The 16644-nt window shown below is 43.0% G+C and overlaps 1 protein-coding gene across 1 annotated transcript in view; it reads right to left on the bottom strand.

The window, feature by feature from the left end:
* Window positions 1–16644, bottom strand: part of FGD1 (FYVE, RhoGEF and PH domain containing 1) — an 854635-nt gene that overhangs the window by 581817 nt on the left and 256174 nt on the right. The window contains exon 2 of the mRNA XM_044089056.1: window positions 7829–8026. Coding sequence (XP_043944991.1) covers window positions 7829–8026 — 198 coding nt within the window. The remainder of the gene's footprint in view (window positions 1–7828; window positions 8027–16644) is intronic.

Here is a 16644-nt window from a genome sequence, read left to right as displayed (position 1 = left end):
ATGGCTAAAGTGCAGCATGCCTTCACTCTAGTGCACTGCTAACGTGCAGCATGCCTCCTCTCTGGTGCATGGCTAAAGTACAACATACCTACACCCTGGTACCAGACTAAAGTACAGCGTGTTTACACTCTGGTTCCAGACTAAAGTACAGTGCACCTACACTCTGGTGCACTGCTAAACTACAGCTTGCCTAAACTCTAGTTCACAAATAAACTACACCATGCCTTACAGTATCCGTATACCATAGTACAAGGCTAAACTACAGCATGCCTTACATTATCCCTATACTGCAGTACATGGCTAAACTACAGTGTGTCTTACAGCATGACTAAACTGTGGTGTACGCTAAATTACAATGTGTCTTACAGTATGCCAATACTGTAGTACATAGAAAACTACTGCATGCTTTACAGCATGCCTACATTGTAGCACATGACTACACTACAGTATGCTTTTACACTGTGCTCCCATTATAATACATGAATAAACTACAGTGTACTTTTACATTGTGTTCATATTGTGGTGCATGATTAAACAACAGCATGCTGACACTGAAGTACATGACTAAACTACAGTGTGCTCACATTCCAGTGCATGACAAGTTTGGCAGGGATGATCAATTTCCTTTCCTTTTTCCTCTGCAGGTTTCTGCGGACACATTTGGCACAGTGTTGCAGCAGTTAGTATTGCTGCCTCACAATGCTTGGCCTTTTAGTTTGGTTCCAAGCTGGAGTGTATTGCATGTCTCCAATGTGCCCATATGGGTTGACACTGAGATTTCAGTTTTTTTTCCCAAATCACAAGGACATCTTGATAGGCAAACTGATGATCCTCTAAACTGCCCAAAATTAAGTAAGCAAGTATGTGTGTGTAGCCTACTAGTAGTAGACTGGAATCCAGTGCATAAATGGTTCTCTGCTTTGCACACTCAGGAACATGTTTTGGCTCCTCTGGATGCATTACTAGGATAAAATTGGAACAGGAAAAAAAAAAAAGAAAACTTTACAGCCCCTCTGCCAGCCAATAAACAAGTCAAAACTCCTCTGATTGCCTCTATGAACTGCAAACTTTGCACTTCTCCAAGTTTCTTTCTACCTCCACCACAAGTGTTTTCAAGTCTCGTGTGCTACTAGCTCACCTCCCCCCAGGTTTATGTCCTACAAACGAATCATTCTTGCTTCCTAGTATCACTTATTACTGTACTAACCCTAATACCAAACATGGTGCTGCCCCACTGACTATTAGCTTCTCACTGGGCAACTCTTCATCAGTCTTTTTATTTACCAAATACTTCCCTGTCTGCCTTACCAACCTAAGTCCATCTGCCATGTCCTTTAGCTTCCACACTGAACTCTTCTACAGCCTTGTGGAAGAGCTTGTTGAAGTCCAGTATACCACATCCACTGGGTTTGCTCTGCCTCAGAGCCACTTACGGACGTTAATGATGTAATTTTTGCATAATATGCAATCACATTAACCACATTTAATAGCATAGTTAGAGTGATTGATGGTAAAACTTGAAATTAAAGTTGAAATTGTTAATGCAAGTAAGAGCCATTGGTCACAAAGCTTACAGTGTTCACCTCTTGAGGACCAACATCTGGCGATGCTAGACAACTTTCCAGTGGTCCCTACCTTGATCCAACATTTTCATTCACTATACGGTCATCTAGTTGGTATTGTATAACCACATTTACTGTCTTTAATCACATCACAATGACATGATATCCACAAAACTGTGACAGGGTGGTTTATGGTCACAAGTGTTTAAACATCCCAAAAACAAAAGATGCACCAATATCTCACTCTGCTATCATAAGTAAAACAACATACATGGTGTTCAACAGCTACATGAAGTTGTGCACAAACATCCTGAAGTACTGGCAAACAGTGACTGAAAACTATCAAGGATTTTCTTTTCTTTTGCTCCCGTTAGATCTGTTTTTTCTGCCACTGATATGACCAAAACAGCATAAAAAATTACTCATCATGTCAACAGTCCAAAGCAACTAACAGGTGGAGAGAAAAACATGGAGAATATTGTTTGAGTCTTTCAGTCTTGCAAACAAATGGAAATAATGCATGTGCATTAGAGTGCTTACTGGAGAGAAAGTACAAGTTACCGTGATAAGTGATACAAATACTATCCGGCCACTGCTGCAGGAGTCATTAAAACAGCACAGACATTTGCTTCTAGTCTTGGAAAATAGCATGCAACACTCAAAGTTGTTTCAGATTCCACTTAAAACAAAAGGAGAACTGCAGCATAACGCTCAGCTTTTAAAGTTATGATTTAAAATTTTCTCCAAACTATGTAGCATGGAGATACAAAGCCCTGGTTACAACCTAGATAACCAGAGTTTGAGTAATGGCCAGGTACTTAAACCAGCAAGGGAGGATATGAGAAAGCAGCAGCTGTCTTTTTGCCCATTCATAGAGTGAAGGACAATGCGGCTGTTCCTGGTAAGCTAAGGGTCCAATGTAAACAGAGACATAAATGGAGACCACACTGACCAGGTAACATAAGCTTGGTATCCCAAGGCCATTCTTAGGGGCATGTCTGTGAAAAAATGCACCCATCAGGGGAATAGCCCAGGATAACTTGTGGTGATGTGGTGCCTACATCAGCCACTGGCAGTGGGACTAAGGCAGGGAAAAATGCCTCTATAGCCTGCACTTGGAATGAAGCAGCCACAATGGACAGAGGGGAGAGCCTGCAAGTTCAGATACCTTCAAACCACAGATAAAACTGACTGTTGTTGTTATAAATCTTTCTAGCATGTCGAAGGGTCAGATGCTGGCATCCTCTCCTGCCCAGTTGGTGAATCTGGGAATTCTGAGACAATGTTACAATTGCTTCATGTACACGGACAACCCACTCCTCCTCCCACGTAACACTAACACTTGCGAGAGATGCAGCTATTTAGCCAAACTGGAGGCTGAGCTCTCTCAACTCAGGACTGGCAAGACCAGGCAGGAGGAGAAGGCAACTACACACACCACAAAACCAGTCTCACATAACTCAACCACACCACTGAATCAAACACATAAACACACTAAGACATACTCGGAGGCTCTGAGTAAAAATTTACCTAAACAGCAGAGGCCTCCAAAGCAGACACCCAAGCAACTGCAAACTCGATACACCACACAAACAACACATAAACAACAAAATCAGTGTGCAAAGCAGTCACTGCCCTTAAGGCCAAATACATCACCAAACATACTTGTCATACGTGACTCTATAGTCAGACACACTGACGTCCCACTCACCAGGCTGAACAAGGAGAAGGTCACGGTAAGCTGCCTATCGGGCACTAGAATCCGCCACATAACACAAGCACTCAGGTCACTCCACGGTAAGTACAAGTATGACACAGTCATTGTCCATGCTGGTGTGAACGACCTGAGACGTACCTCCCTGGACTACATGAAAAGAGACATAGAGGAGCTCTCTGATTATGTAGCCCAGGCAGGTATGACCCTGACCCTGAGCAGTATCCTTCCTTCACCAAGAATGATGCCACAATATAGTGACAAGATGATCAGCTTTAACAATTGGCTTAATTTCTGGTGTCATTCAAAGGGGATCCAGTGCCTGTCTGCCTGGGATGACATGCTCGACAAGCCACGCTGCTTCGCAAAGGACGGCTTGCACCTGTCACCCCTGGGATTCCGGATATTGGCTAAGGCTCTTGCCACCCCCATAGTGCCTTTTTTAGGCGAGGCTCAAATTCTAAACCTACCACCCTAGAAAACAAAAACGTGAAGAAACTAAGGGTAATGCTGCTCAATGCCAGGAGTCTAAATCTCAAAATGCATGCACTCGAGGCCCTTCTCAGGGAGAACATCGATGTCTGTGCTGTGACTGAAACCTGGTTCAAGGCTCCTGAGAGCACCCCGGCACTATCAGGTTTCATCTCATATCATGTGTTCCGGCCCCAAAACCCGGACCACACCACAAAAGGAGGGGGTGTATCCATATTCATCAAGGATACCCACACCTCCAGGTTGGTGGCTACGCACAAAGCATCGGAAACCATCCAGGTGCAATTAACCATAGGCAAAACTGCTCTACAATTTGTAGCATGCTACAGGCCACCCTCTCAAACTCAGGAAACCCACACAGCCTTCCTGAAGACACTGGAGGGTATAAATGTATCACCAAACACCATCATATTGGGTGACTTCAACTACCCGAATATAGACTGGGAACATTACTCAAGCCCAAACTTTCTAGCCCAAAGGTTCCTGGAGTTCATAAATTCAAATGCCAAGGAACAACTAGTCACCATCCCCACAGGAGGAGAAAATATACTAGATCTCATCATCACGAACATGGGGACAAAATGCTCCACACCGGAAGTATATCCCTCATTGGTGAGATCAGATCATAAACTAATCTCACTAGAAATCCACATCCCGCCCCCACCCCAAACAAAAAATACCACAGTGAAGAACTTCTCTAAAGCAAACTTCACACTACTCAAGACAGGTGTGGTATCCTTCAAGGTCCCCGAGCCAATGGAAACCACAACCCAAGCTGCGGAAGCCCTTACAAATGCCTTCTATGAACACCTTCAGGACTGCATGGATCAGGCAATCCCAAATAAAACCAAGACTCTTTCCACCAAGGGCAAACGTCCAGTCTGGTGGTCCCCAGCCATAAACAAACTTTACAATAAGAGGAGAAAGCTATTACATGATAGAGCAAAATCCCAAAAAGGGAAGGCATCTTTGATCAGCACTAGCAAGAAACTACGATCCCTCATAAAATCATCCAAGGCCAACTTTGAGAGAAAAATTGCCATAGATTCAAAAGACAATCATAAGGCCTTCTTCAGCTATGTCAGAAACCTGGGTGGAAACTCCCAGATATGCTCAGAATTAGTCCAAAATGATACGAAAATGACTGAACCCACAGACATTGCCAACATACTGGCAGACAGGTTCAGCGCAAACTTCACCCCCCTCTCCGCGGCAAAAGGAGAGATAACTATCCCAACTGAGAGTAGCCTCCCAGACATCTCAAATGCGCAGGTGAAAGCTGCTCTCTCTAAAGCTAAAAACACAGAATCAATGGGACCGGATGGTGTCCCCGGCTGTGTGCTACATGAACTCAATGAAGAACTAAACCCGCACATAAGGCAGCTGTTTAATCTTAGCCTCACCACAGGATATGTGCCCAAGCAGTGGCGTACGGAAACTGTGGTCCCACTCCACAAAGGCGGTGCCTCTACGGACCCTGGTAATTACCGCCCCATAAGCTTAACAAGCCTGGTCTGCAAAGCTATGGAGAGGATCATAATGGAACTCATAAACAAGGACATAGGGGACTTGCAGACCTTGGACCCAACCCAGTTTGGCTTTGTCAAGGGCAGATCTTGCCTTTTGAACTTGGTCGACTTCTTCGAAACAGTCACCAAGGCCATTGATGAGGGAAAGGCAGTCCACACAGCCTACCTTGACCTTGCAAAAGCTTTCGACACAATACCCCACTCGGGTATTATAGAGAAACTTACCAGCTTAAATGTAAACCCATATGTCACAAGATGGGTTGCAAACTGGCTTAAGGACAGAACCCACAGGGTTATAGTTGCTGGAGCTATGTCAGACTCCAAGACGGTTACAAGTGGAGTCCCACAGGGCTCAGTCCTTGGCCCCCTATTGTTCGGCATCTACTCAGAAGTACAGGCAAACATAGGAGGACTATGGCTGACAAAGTTTGCGGATGACTGCAAACTGGGTGCCATAGTGGATAGTACATCGGACACAGACATCCTTCAGAGGGGTCTCACGGAAACTGATAGCTGGTGCCAGAGCCATGGCCTGAAGTTAAACGCAAAAAAGTGTATAGTCATACCCTTCGGGAAAAACAAGGTAACCCCAAGCTACCATATAGGTGGCAACCCACTAAGCACAGAAGAGGTTATCAGGGACCTGGGGACCCAGGTTGACAGTGGCCTCTCGTTTGACACTCACATTGCTAAAGTGGTTCGAAAGACCTTCTACATTGCCCACCTGATCATGAAGGGTTTCACATCCAGATCAAGTGAGGTCATTGTTCCCCTATACTCTTCACTTATCAGACCAATGATCGAGTACAATGCCCCATTCGGGATGTATCTCACCCGACACCTGCAGCAATTGGAGAGACCCCAAAAGTTCCTCACCAAAAGGATAAAGGGACTCCAAAACCTGTCATATGCTGCCAGACTGAAGAGACTCCAACTCTATTCAGTTGCATACCATCTGCTCAGAGGTGACCTGTGCCTGACATACAAGGCCATGACCAACCCGGAATTAATGGACATGCTCCACCTCAAAAAATCAAAATCCACCAAAACCACTAGAGCAAGAGACTTAAACCTTAGCACGGATATAAATAGGACGTGCTGGAGGGATAGATTTATCACCCAGAGACTCCCCATGCTGTGGAATAAAATCCCGGTCCATGTGAGGCAGAGCACCTCACTGGCTCTGTTCAAGAGAAATCTTGACCGGTGGATGGGAGATCGTAGGTTTACCCCGGGAATCATCTCTGTGTCACTACTGGACAGAGGCACAACAAACTAATGGGCACAGTATTTCTAACATAAGGGGCGGCGTAAGCCACATAACTTTGGGCTACTCTTATAAATGCCCTAGGGCAGTTAGCCTAGTATAAACCTATGGACCTATGAACCTATGATGGAACAAGAATGCCTAGCTACAGTGAGAAGAGGGAATATTGACCTTCTATGGGCATTCATCTTGGGCAGGGTGGGAGTTAAGCCACACTAACCCAGCTGTGATGAAGGGCACCTCCCTATATGTTGTGCAGGCAGACATCAAGGGCGCAGATAGAGGCAATCATCACCCTCATGGCTGTGTGGATGATGGCCCCAGTCCCTGTATCAGTACACCTATTAAGGGAAAGCAAAAAGGCTCAAGCCCTATCAGAGAAGTCTTTATCGTTAGCAGTCAAGGGATTAAAAATCACGAATTAAAAAACAAAACATTTTGTACTACCTTATGAGTTAGCAAGCATCTATAAAACTGCATTAAGTAACTTGCCAAAAAATGAACAGCTACTACTTTATTAGAAGCTTTGTAAACTCATTATTTTAAGCAAATGCCAAAATACAGAGAACTTGAAAAAATACTCTAATACAGCTCATGGGATGGTGTTTCACATCCCTTATTATCGCTTTAATCTGAACTTAATGATGGTACTTGTCAGAGATTTGGGATGCATGGCTAGGCTTAAAAAGGCCCTTGTGGTTGTTAGCCTAAATACCTATGAACATATGAACCTATAGGGGCATCAATCATATTCACATGAACTTTGGTAGTGTACGTCCCTGGAGTTCTCCCTGTGTTTATATCATGATGTAAGAGCATAAGGTAGAGTTTACTTGCAAAAGTGGAAATGTAAATGAGGCACTTGCTTAAAACAATCTTAAAGACAGTTTATGTGATAATCATAGCTCATTTTTCATTGAAAGTTACTCAGAACAACTTCCAAAAATGCCTGACACCATATGATGTGGTACACATCAAAACTGAGGAGTATCTCATTTAAGCATCGCTATCTGCATACATTTTTCACCAGAGTTCAAGAAATACTACAAATACTGCCAGTCAATTAAAAAAAAAAGTACATATTTGATGGTGATTAGAATTTAACTGGAGGGAGAAGAAAAAGTCAGTCAGCAGAGCATAGGCTGCGCATTACTATATACTACAGCCAAAAATGTTGGCTTTCAAAGCTGTGGATGGAAAATACTGCAGTGAAGTCCTCTTTGTGCAAATTAATCAAGACAATCCCTGTTATAATGCACCATACCTTGTGGTTTGGGCCCAACGGGTCTCTTACAAGAGGATGGCTTAGAGCAAACCGGCTCCTCACTGGCTCCGTTGCAGCTTGGACTGATGGAGGGTCCAGGGTCTGATCGAAGGCGTTGTGGGGTCTCTCGATGGTCACAGCATGGTTGGGGATCAAGGGAGTGGCTTTTAATAAGTGGCCTGGCTCCTGGAGGACAACCTGAAACAAAGTAAAATGAACAGTAAAAATTTATGATTTCTGTACAATGAAACTCATGCACCGCATATAGCCTTATCAGACACAGTGTTGATAAAAACGCATTTTTTGTGGGAATCATACCTCTTAACTGTCCAGAGTTTTGCCTCTTATTTTTGGTCTGTGTCTCATAAGATTGTTTTCTGGCAATTCACTGCCAAATCACTGAAGGCTGAAGTCAGAAAATAATGGCAGACATACGAGTTATAGATTTCAACCCCTTCAGAAAATTTGTGCTATGCAATATGTCTTATTCTATTAACTTTCTAAGTTTGCAAGAGCGATATTTAAAAAGTGTCCCTATCTTTGGGCCTTTGTCCCCCATTATTTATTACTTTCTCCAAATTTCTAGCTCTTAGAGGTTTGAGCAGTATGGTGGGAAGAACTATAGCGGCAAGTGATATACACACTCAAAACTGAAACCTCTATCACATCAAAGAGTCATAACACTATTATGCTAGAAAAATGCCTGACACAAAACTATCAACACTAGAGCAACATGAGAGTAGCTACAGGCGCAACAGTCATCATCCTGGACAAATTCTCAAATTAAGAACACTACAAAAATGGTGCCTTTACCAAAACAATGTATATTGTTTATTATGGTTTAAAATTAATATTAAAGTTTCCTTGCTAGAGTATGTAGGCATGCTGACAAAAAGCATTGCATCTGTTGTAAACCAAATAGTCTTAACCTCTTAACTCAAGAATTTGAGATAAAGCATAAAAGGAGCAATATATATATATATATATATATATATATATATATACACATATATATATATATATATATATATATATATATATATATATATATATATATATATACATATATATATATATATATATATATATATATATATACATATATACATATATATATATATATATATATATATATATACATATACATATATATATATATATATATACACACATATATATATATATATATATATACATATATATATATATATATATATATATATATAGATATATATGTATATACATACATACATATATAGAACAGTTGTGTAAAATCTTACCATTACCATAGATGTTTTTCTCTTCCAAGTTGCAGTATTCATAACACTAGGCAACGCAAATGTCCGGCCAGTATACCAAAGACTAAACTACTGCAAGGTATGACATAGGCCATAAAACTGACATCTGCACATACCATCCTCAGAAATGAATGCCCCAGTCAGAACACCACCCTCAGGATAGCAGGTAAAAGAAAATATCACCCTAAGAAAAGTATTAACCATGGGGAGAAGGAGGGTGAGATACAATACTGCAACCTGGCACCATTTTTGCTAGTAGTAGGGAACTTGCTTCTGAAGCAACTGCAAGTTCTGTCTGCATCAGTACTACTGCAGAGCAACAGAATATCCTGCCACCAAGTCAGCTGTGATCTGCACTGGTGGTAGCATAAATGCATGCAGCAGGACAGCTTACTTCTGAATTAGATAAGTGTTGCACCTTGTACATACATTACTGGGAGTGTGTTTTTCAGTTGTAGTCCCCGACTATCGACCCTATCATGTACAGCAGATGGAGAATCTTGCACAGAAGCAGCTTGCTTCAGCACTGCTATTTACAGTACTAGATGAACATACTTCTGGGGCAACTATGAGCACCACCTGTATCAGTACTGCTATGTATAACATCAGGAAAAAGTACTTTTGGAGTGGCTGTGAGCACCACCTGCATCAGAACTGCTATTTACAGTACTTGGAGAACATACTTCTAGAGCAACTATAAGCACCACCTGCATCAGTACTGCTACGTACATCAGGAAAACGTACTTTGGGACTAGTTGTGAGCATCGCCTGCCTCAACATTGCTATGTACATCATCAAGAAAATGTTCTTGTGTAGCTGGGAGCACCACAGTGCCATATGCTTCGACTGCTCTGTACAGCACCAGAAAAAGATAATTCTGGAGCAACTGTACACACTGCCTCCTTCAGCATTGGTATGTACATACCATGGGAACCTACTTCTGGGGCAACTGTGAGCAGCTGTCTGTATTAGCACTGTGTAGTACAGGAGAACCTACTTCTAGAGTATTTGTCAACATTAGCATGTCTGTGTACAGGTGACTGATGCTGGAGTTTTTCTGAGTTTCCTTCTAGCTGTGTTCATATTTTACAGTGTTCATTGCCTCAGACTGTGACCGCAGGCTGGAGAAACAGTAACTTTACCCTATGCATCCATTTTTTTTATTAATTACCATCCACTGCAGTGTTGTAGTTTTATAGGTTATGAAAACTTGAAACTTTATTGTAAAAGTAAAAAAAAATAAAATAAAAAAGTGTGTGTGTGTGTGTATATGTATGGAGATAGTATCCAGCTTGTAATGTTTATTGGGGACAGTCGAGAATACGGACAGTGTCCTGACCATTGAAGAAGGCCCCAGAGGAAGCTACAGCCCTAGTGGAATGAGCTTTTACTGACTAAGAGTGTCTTTCCATGTAGCACATAGCAGAAGGAAATGGCCTTATAGATCCAACTGGAAATAGTTTGCTTAGAAACAGGTTTTCCCAGAACCTGGCATGAAAGGAGAAACAGTTGCTCTAATTTTCTAATGGACTTGGTCTTGTCTAGGTAAAATCTGAGTTGTCTATTCACATCCAAGGTATGTAGCACCCTTTCACTAGAACTCTGAGGGAATAAAAGAAGGTAGGTAGATGAATAGACTGGTTAAGGGACAAGTCATTGACCACTTTAGGGATGAAGGAGGGGTTAGTGAGGAGTGAAACCCTATCCTTGTGGAAGATGAGAAAAGGATGGTAAGCCATTAAGGCTTGAAGCTCAGAAACTCTTCTAGCAGGGATGAGGGTTACCAGCAAAATAGTTTTCCATGTGCAAACTTTAAAGAAGCTTAGACTGCAGACACAAAAGGAGCCTAAGTAAGCTTTTCCAGTACAAAATTCAAATTCCAGGGAGGGGGGGAACAGGTTTCCTGGGAGGTCTGATGTGAAGGATACCTTTAAGAAAGAGCTTAGCCTCTAACCTAGAAGCAAAAGGAGGAAATAGAGGCAGACATGCAGAAATGATGGATAGGTGGGCTTTAACAAAACAGTAAGCCAATCTGGCCTTTAAAAGCTAACGCAAACAAAGAACTAGGGAAATGACTACTGAAAATGGATCTAGCCATTTCTTCAGACACCAGACAGAACCTCTTCCATTTGGACAAGTAGGATCTTCTAGTATTGGGTTACTGGCCACCTGCAGGAGTAGAAGCATGTCCTCAGGAAATAAAGGTGTCTGAAAAGGATCAGAAGCCTATCATCCACAGAGTTGGGCTCAGAGTTGTTAAATGTAGGTGGATAAGAGATCCCTTGCATTGAGTGACAAGATCCATCCTTTGAGGTAACTTATGATTGTCTTTGGCTAACTGCAGAAGAGGGAACCAATGCTGTCTTGGCCAAAAAGGGGTCACCAACAAAATTTTTGGTTTGTCTCGCTGTATTTTCTGCAGAACTTTCTGAGTTAGTGGGAAGGGGAAATGCAGAGAGAAACATCCCCTTCTGTGAGAATGACAGAGCATCCACCTTTCATACCAGAGGATCTGGGACTCTGGCACAAAATAATTTTGGAAGTTGTCTGTTCAATGGGAGGCTGAGAGATCTACTTGAGGAGTATACCACCAATGGAGAATGTCCAGAAAAACATCCCTGTGAAGCATCCATTCATGGGCTTGGGTCATGGATCTGTTTAGTGAGTCTGCCAGAACATTTTGAACTGAAGGAATGTAAACAGCTAGTAAGGTGACCTTTTGCTTGAGAAGCGATCACCCAGGCCTGAAGGGCCAGTCTGCAGAGCAGGTTTGACTATATGCCGCCCCCCCTGTTTGTTCATGTACCAAAGGACTATGGTGTTGTCTATGAACAGTTTCAGGGGACCTGGGTGGAGGGAGGACTGGAATGATTGGAGCGCTACAATCAAAGCCCTCATCTCTTTGATGTTGATATGTTTCCTTATGGAAGGAGACCAAAGGCCTTGGACTTTTAAGTATCCCAGTGTTGCTCCCCACCCCATGTCTGATGCATCTGTAAATAGCTCCTGCACAGGATCAGAGTCCTGTAAAGGAAGACTTGGATTCAGAGACATTTGTTGAATCTACCAGTGTACCTCTTTCTTCAGACAAGGGAGAAGAAGAAAAACATACACCAGAGTATAAACATTCTGGCACCAGACTGTTTTCAAATACCACTGGAATTTTTGCATGTGAAGTCTGGCTAAGGGTAACATGGGGATAACAGATACAATGAACCCAAGCACTCAGAGAAACACTCTGGCTGACACTGAAGTTAGATGAGGCAACTGCTGAAGTAGGTCAGAAGAGACTGCATTTTTTGTGGAGGGAGAAAAGCCCTCATAAGGTCTGTCCTTATTCTGCAGCCCAGGAAAACCTGATCCTCAAAAGGGATGAGGGAAGACGACTTGTAGTTGACAGTGAACCACAGGTTTTGAAGCAGGGATATGGTGGTTTAGAGGTTCTGTTGCAGAACGTCTGGATGAATTGCTAGAATAAGCAGGTTGTCCAGGTAAGGGTAAATCACAATTCCGTGAATTCTGCAAAAGGAAATGACAAGAACCAAGCATTTTGTGAAGACCCTTAGAGTCGTGGAGAGTCCAAAGGGCAAAGTACAAAACAAAATGAGAGGAAGCAACAGAAACACTTGAGAATTTCCTGAACAGAGGGTGAATGGAGATATGAAGATATCTGTCCATGATGACTAGAGAAACCATAAAGGCCTGAGGAAGCAAAAGAGGGAAGAAAGTCTGGACAGCGAGCATGCAGAAGGTGGGAACCTGAAGAAAAAGACTGAGTTGGGACAGATCTAGAATTGGTCTCCATGGACCATCTTTTCTGGGGACTAGAAACTTCCTGGAATTGAACCCTTTTCCTCTTTGCAGAGGGGGGATCTTCTTGAATGGTCCCCTGAGATCTCAAGTCTTGAACCACCTGAGGGAAAAGGAGTTGGTCTTGAGGGGGTTGAGGGATGCATTTCCAAACCACGTAGTAGCCGTGTTGGACAACAGAATGGGCCCATTTATTTGTGGTAATGCTTGTCCATGAAGAAATAAATTGAGAGGCACTAGGAAAGAGGAATGTTGGAGAGATCGAGCAGGTAGTCACAGACTACCTAGCTAGTCAGGAAAGGGGGGTTTTTGAGCTGAGGCTGGTTGAGATCTGGAGGAGCTCTGCCTGCGTTGTCCCTTTATTGTGAGGGTGGGAGGGATGCAGGTTTTCTTCCTCTCAGAATGAGGTTTGCAAGGATAATTGTTATGATACTTTGGGACTGGAGACATAAAAAAGTACTTCATTTCTTGTAACTCTTTCCATTTTTCTTATAGAGATTTGAAAAGGGCAGCATTATTAGCACCAAAAAGAGCAAAATTGTCAAGAGGTGCAGCCATAAGTTTTGCCTTGATATCATTAGGCAAGGCAAGAATATCTCCTAAGGACAGATCCAGATGCATCTGAACTGGCAGATACCTCAGCTGCATCATAACTGCACTTTATGGAGTGTCTAGTTACTTGGGAGGAGGCAGTCAAGAAAGAAAAAAACTGTGCTTTGGCTACAGAGTCAGGAAGATCTGTCAACAAATGTGAAGCCTGAGAAAGCAGGGCCAGAACATACTTAGACATACGAGACTGACAATTAATGGCCCTGAAGGCCAAAATAGAGGATGTGTAGCCTTTTTTTTTTTTTACCTATTCTCTCCATCATCTTGCTGTCTATCTGAGGGAAGAAGGGTAGTGGTGGGAAAAACCTGAAAGGTCTATCTGCAGACACTGAAATCACAGCACGATTTGCAGGGAGACATTTGAAAAGAAATTTGCTGTCCGCAGGGACTTTGTAAAACCTGTCCTGCCTTTTTGGGGCTGGAGGTTGTGAATCTGGATTTTTGGAAGCAGAAAGAAAAGCATCACGGAAGGCAGGAAGAACAGGTGAAGGAGAAGGGGCGTCCATCTGTAAGAGGTCATAGTACCTCTTCTGCACTTCTGATACATGTCAGTTTTCCCACTTAAAGTCTCTCATCCTTGAGATTGTTTCTCCAAAGGATACGTCTTCCTCAGGAGAGTCCCACCTGTTGGAATCAACTTCAGGGGAAGCATAACCCAGGGGGGAGTCAATTTGTGCTGCATAAGCCAGAGACTCATCTAAGGATGAAAGACCTTCTTCAGAAGCCTCCTGTTCCACAGCAGAACACCTAGGGTAAAGGAGAGGAGGAGAAACTGGAGTAAGATTTTGAACAGGAAGGTCTTAGTGCTAAAAAAGTATTAAGAGTTCCCTAGAAAAAAGCTTGCCAGTCTGGGAAGAATCCTGAGAGGAGAAAACATATTTTTGTTTCTTTTTAAGGGAAGTATCAACCCTAGGCTGGGACGGATGGGCTGATGTAGGCCTGGGTTCCGGCACAGACATCAGACTGTCTTCAACAACTAAGCCAGGATAAATACTGAGAGAAATGTCCAAGGAAGTGAGCTGCAGTTCCCCCTTACCATCCTGAATGGACGTCTGCAAGGCCTCTGTGGACATGCTAATGGAACTCTCCTTAATAGCTTCTAAACCAGTACCTGCTGCAAGAAGAGAACCAGGCACCAAACAGACCTCCGGGCCTTCACTGGCCTTGAGATGGATGCCTGGGTTCAGAGGTGCAGCCGAAGATTCAGGCCTATTTTTTTTTAACTTCTTCTTCTGGGGCTCACTGGACAGAACAGACGTAGCCCCCATTGCAAGCTCTAGTCGCTTGAGTCTCTTATTCTAGTGGCAGACGTTCAGGGCAGAAAGATGACTGCACAGCATTTTAGAGACAAGTGCCTGACAAATTGCACAAACTTTATAGTCGTGAGTGGACCCCAGACAGAAAAGACAGTGATCATGGTCATCTTTGTATGGAATCTGTCTTCCATAATCTCACTTGCCTTTCTTGGAGGACATTAACTTCAAAAAACATGCAGTAGCAAGAAAAACATAAATAATTTCCCCAACAGGGCACATATCTCAAACATCAAACACTTGGCGATCAGGCAAATAGTAGAAGACCGCATTTGGATTGGTGGCAGAGGCGTTCTCAGGCTGGTATGTGCTGACATCACTTTTATGGCCTACGTTGGCTGCAATCCTATGTGCAATGTCAGTCATACCTTGCAGTAGTTGAAGTCTTTGGTATACTGGCCGGATGTTTGGGTCGCCTAGGTGGGGAATCCCTCATGTTATGAATACTGCAACATGGGAATAGAACATTTTATATACACACACCCACACCCACACCCACACCCACACCCACACCCACACCCACACCCACACCCACACACCCACACCCACACCCACACACACACACCTCACACACACAAACACACCACCCCTCACACACACACACACACACACCCACACACACTCCACACCACTCACACCACACACCTCACACTCACACTCACACTCACACTCACACACACACACACACACACACACACACACACACACACACACACACACACACACACACACACACACACACACTCACACATTGTTTTAGGCACAAACATCCAAAACATGGCAACATGGGATCATTTTTAAATATTACTTTACTTAAGATAACAGAATAAGACTGGTTTTAATCTGCAGTTTCTGAAAAATGAGGAGGCTGCAATTTCATTGGCATTATTCAGTGAATATGACTCTCAATGTTTTGTCACAAAAAATCACTTTTTTTAAAGATAAGCAAATTTTTTCAGATAAATTCATACCAGCTGAGCGGTATTTTCATGCCTGGTATAGCAGCTCAGCGGTATTTTCATGCCTGGTATACCAGCTGAGCGGTATTTTCATGCCTGGTACTCCCACAGTTACGGACAATGTTGATAAAATCTGACTGCAGTACAAATGTAGTTCACTTAGATCCCATGCATCTCAAACAGTTAGAAAACACCTCACTTCAAGGATTCACTGCAGACAAAGGAGTACAGACCACCAGAAAGCTCACAGCTGAGGCTGTCCTAACCTTCTCCCTCAGGAGTCCGTATCTATACCACATTCTCATGATCAGCATGAATACAGACTATAATATAGGCACACTGACTGCAATGGACCTCTCAGTTGCTACATTCACTAGAAGAAAAGACAGCACTAATTATCATACCTACTTATTAGCTCTGGTACAGGTCAAGCACAAGTCTGTCTCTGCCACTTCCAGCCACAGGATTTCTTTTTCAGATCTGATATAGTCAAGAATCTTGCCTTCCCCAAGCTCTCTGCTAGTATATCTACCCTAGTGACTAGGTACCTGTCAAACTACAAAATGCTATCTAGCTTACTGGTAGAATTAGAGCAGGCTATGTATAAGGACCAAAGGACTCAAGGACAGACCGTGTTTGGCCTCTCAGAGGGGTTCTCACCTTGGTACATCACCAGATGTCTACAACTGGTTGTTCAAACACCCACCTGCTACCTAGAAATGATGAGCATTTATGAGCTTGCTAAGTTCAGAGTCTCCATTCCTTACTTCGTTGAGCATCACTGATTTGATGCTTGTTTTGTTGTCACCATAGGAAAAATAACATTA

Source organism: Protopterus annectens, chromosome 12.part0 (assembly GCF_019279795.1).
Source record: "Protopterus annectens isolate FY-2018-M chromosome 12.part0, PAN1.0, whole genome shotgun sequence".
Classification (NCBI taxonomy): domain Eukaryota; kingdom Metazoa; phylum Chordata; order Ceratodontiformes; family Protopteridae; genus Protopterus; species Protopterus annectens.
Note: the sequence above shows the minus strand (reverse complement) of the source record. Positions and strands in the feature narration are given on the sequence as shown.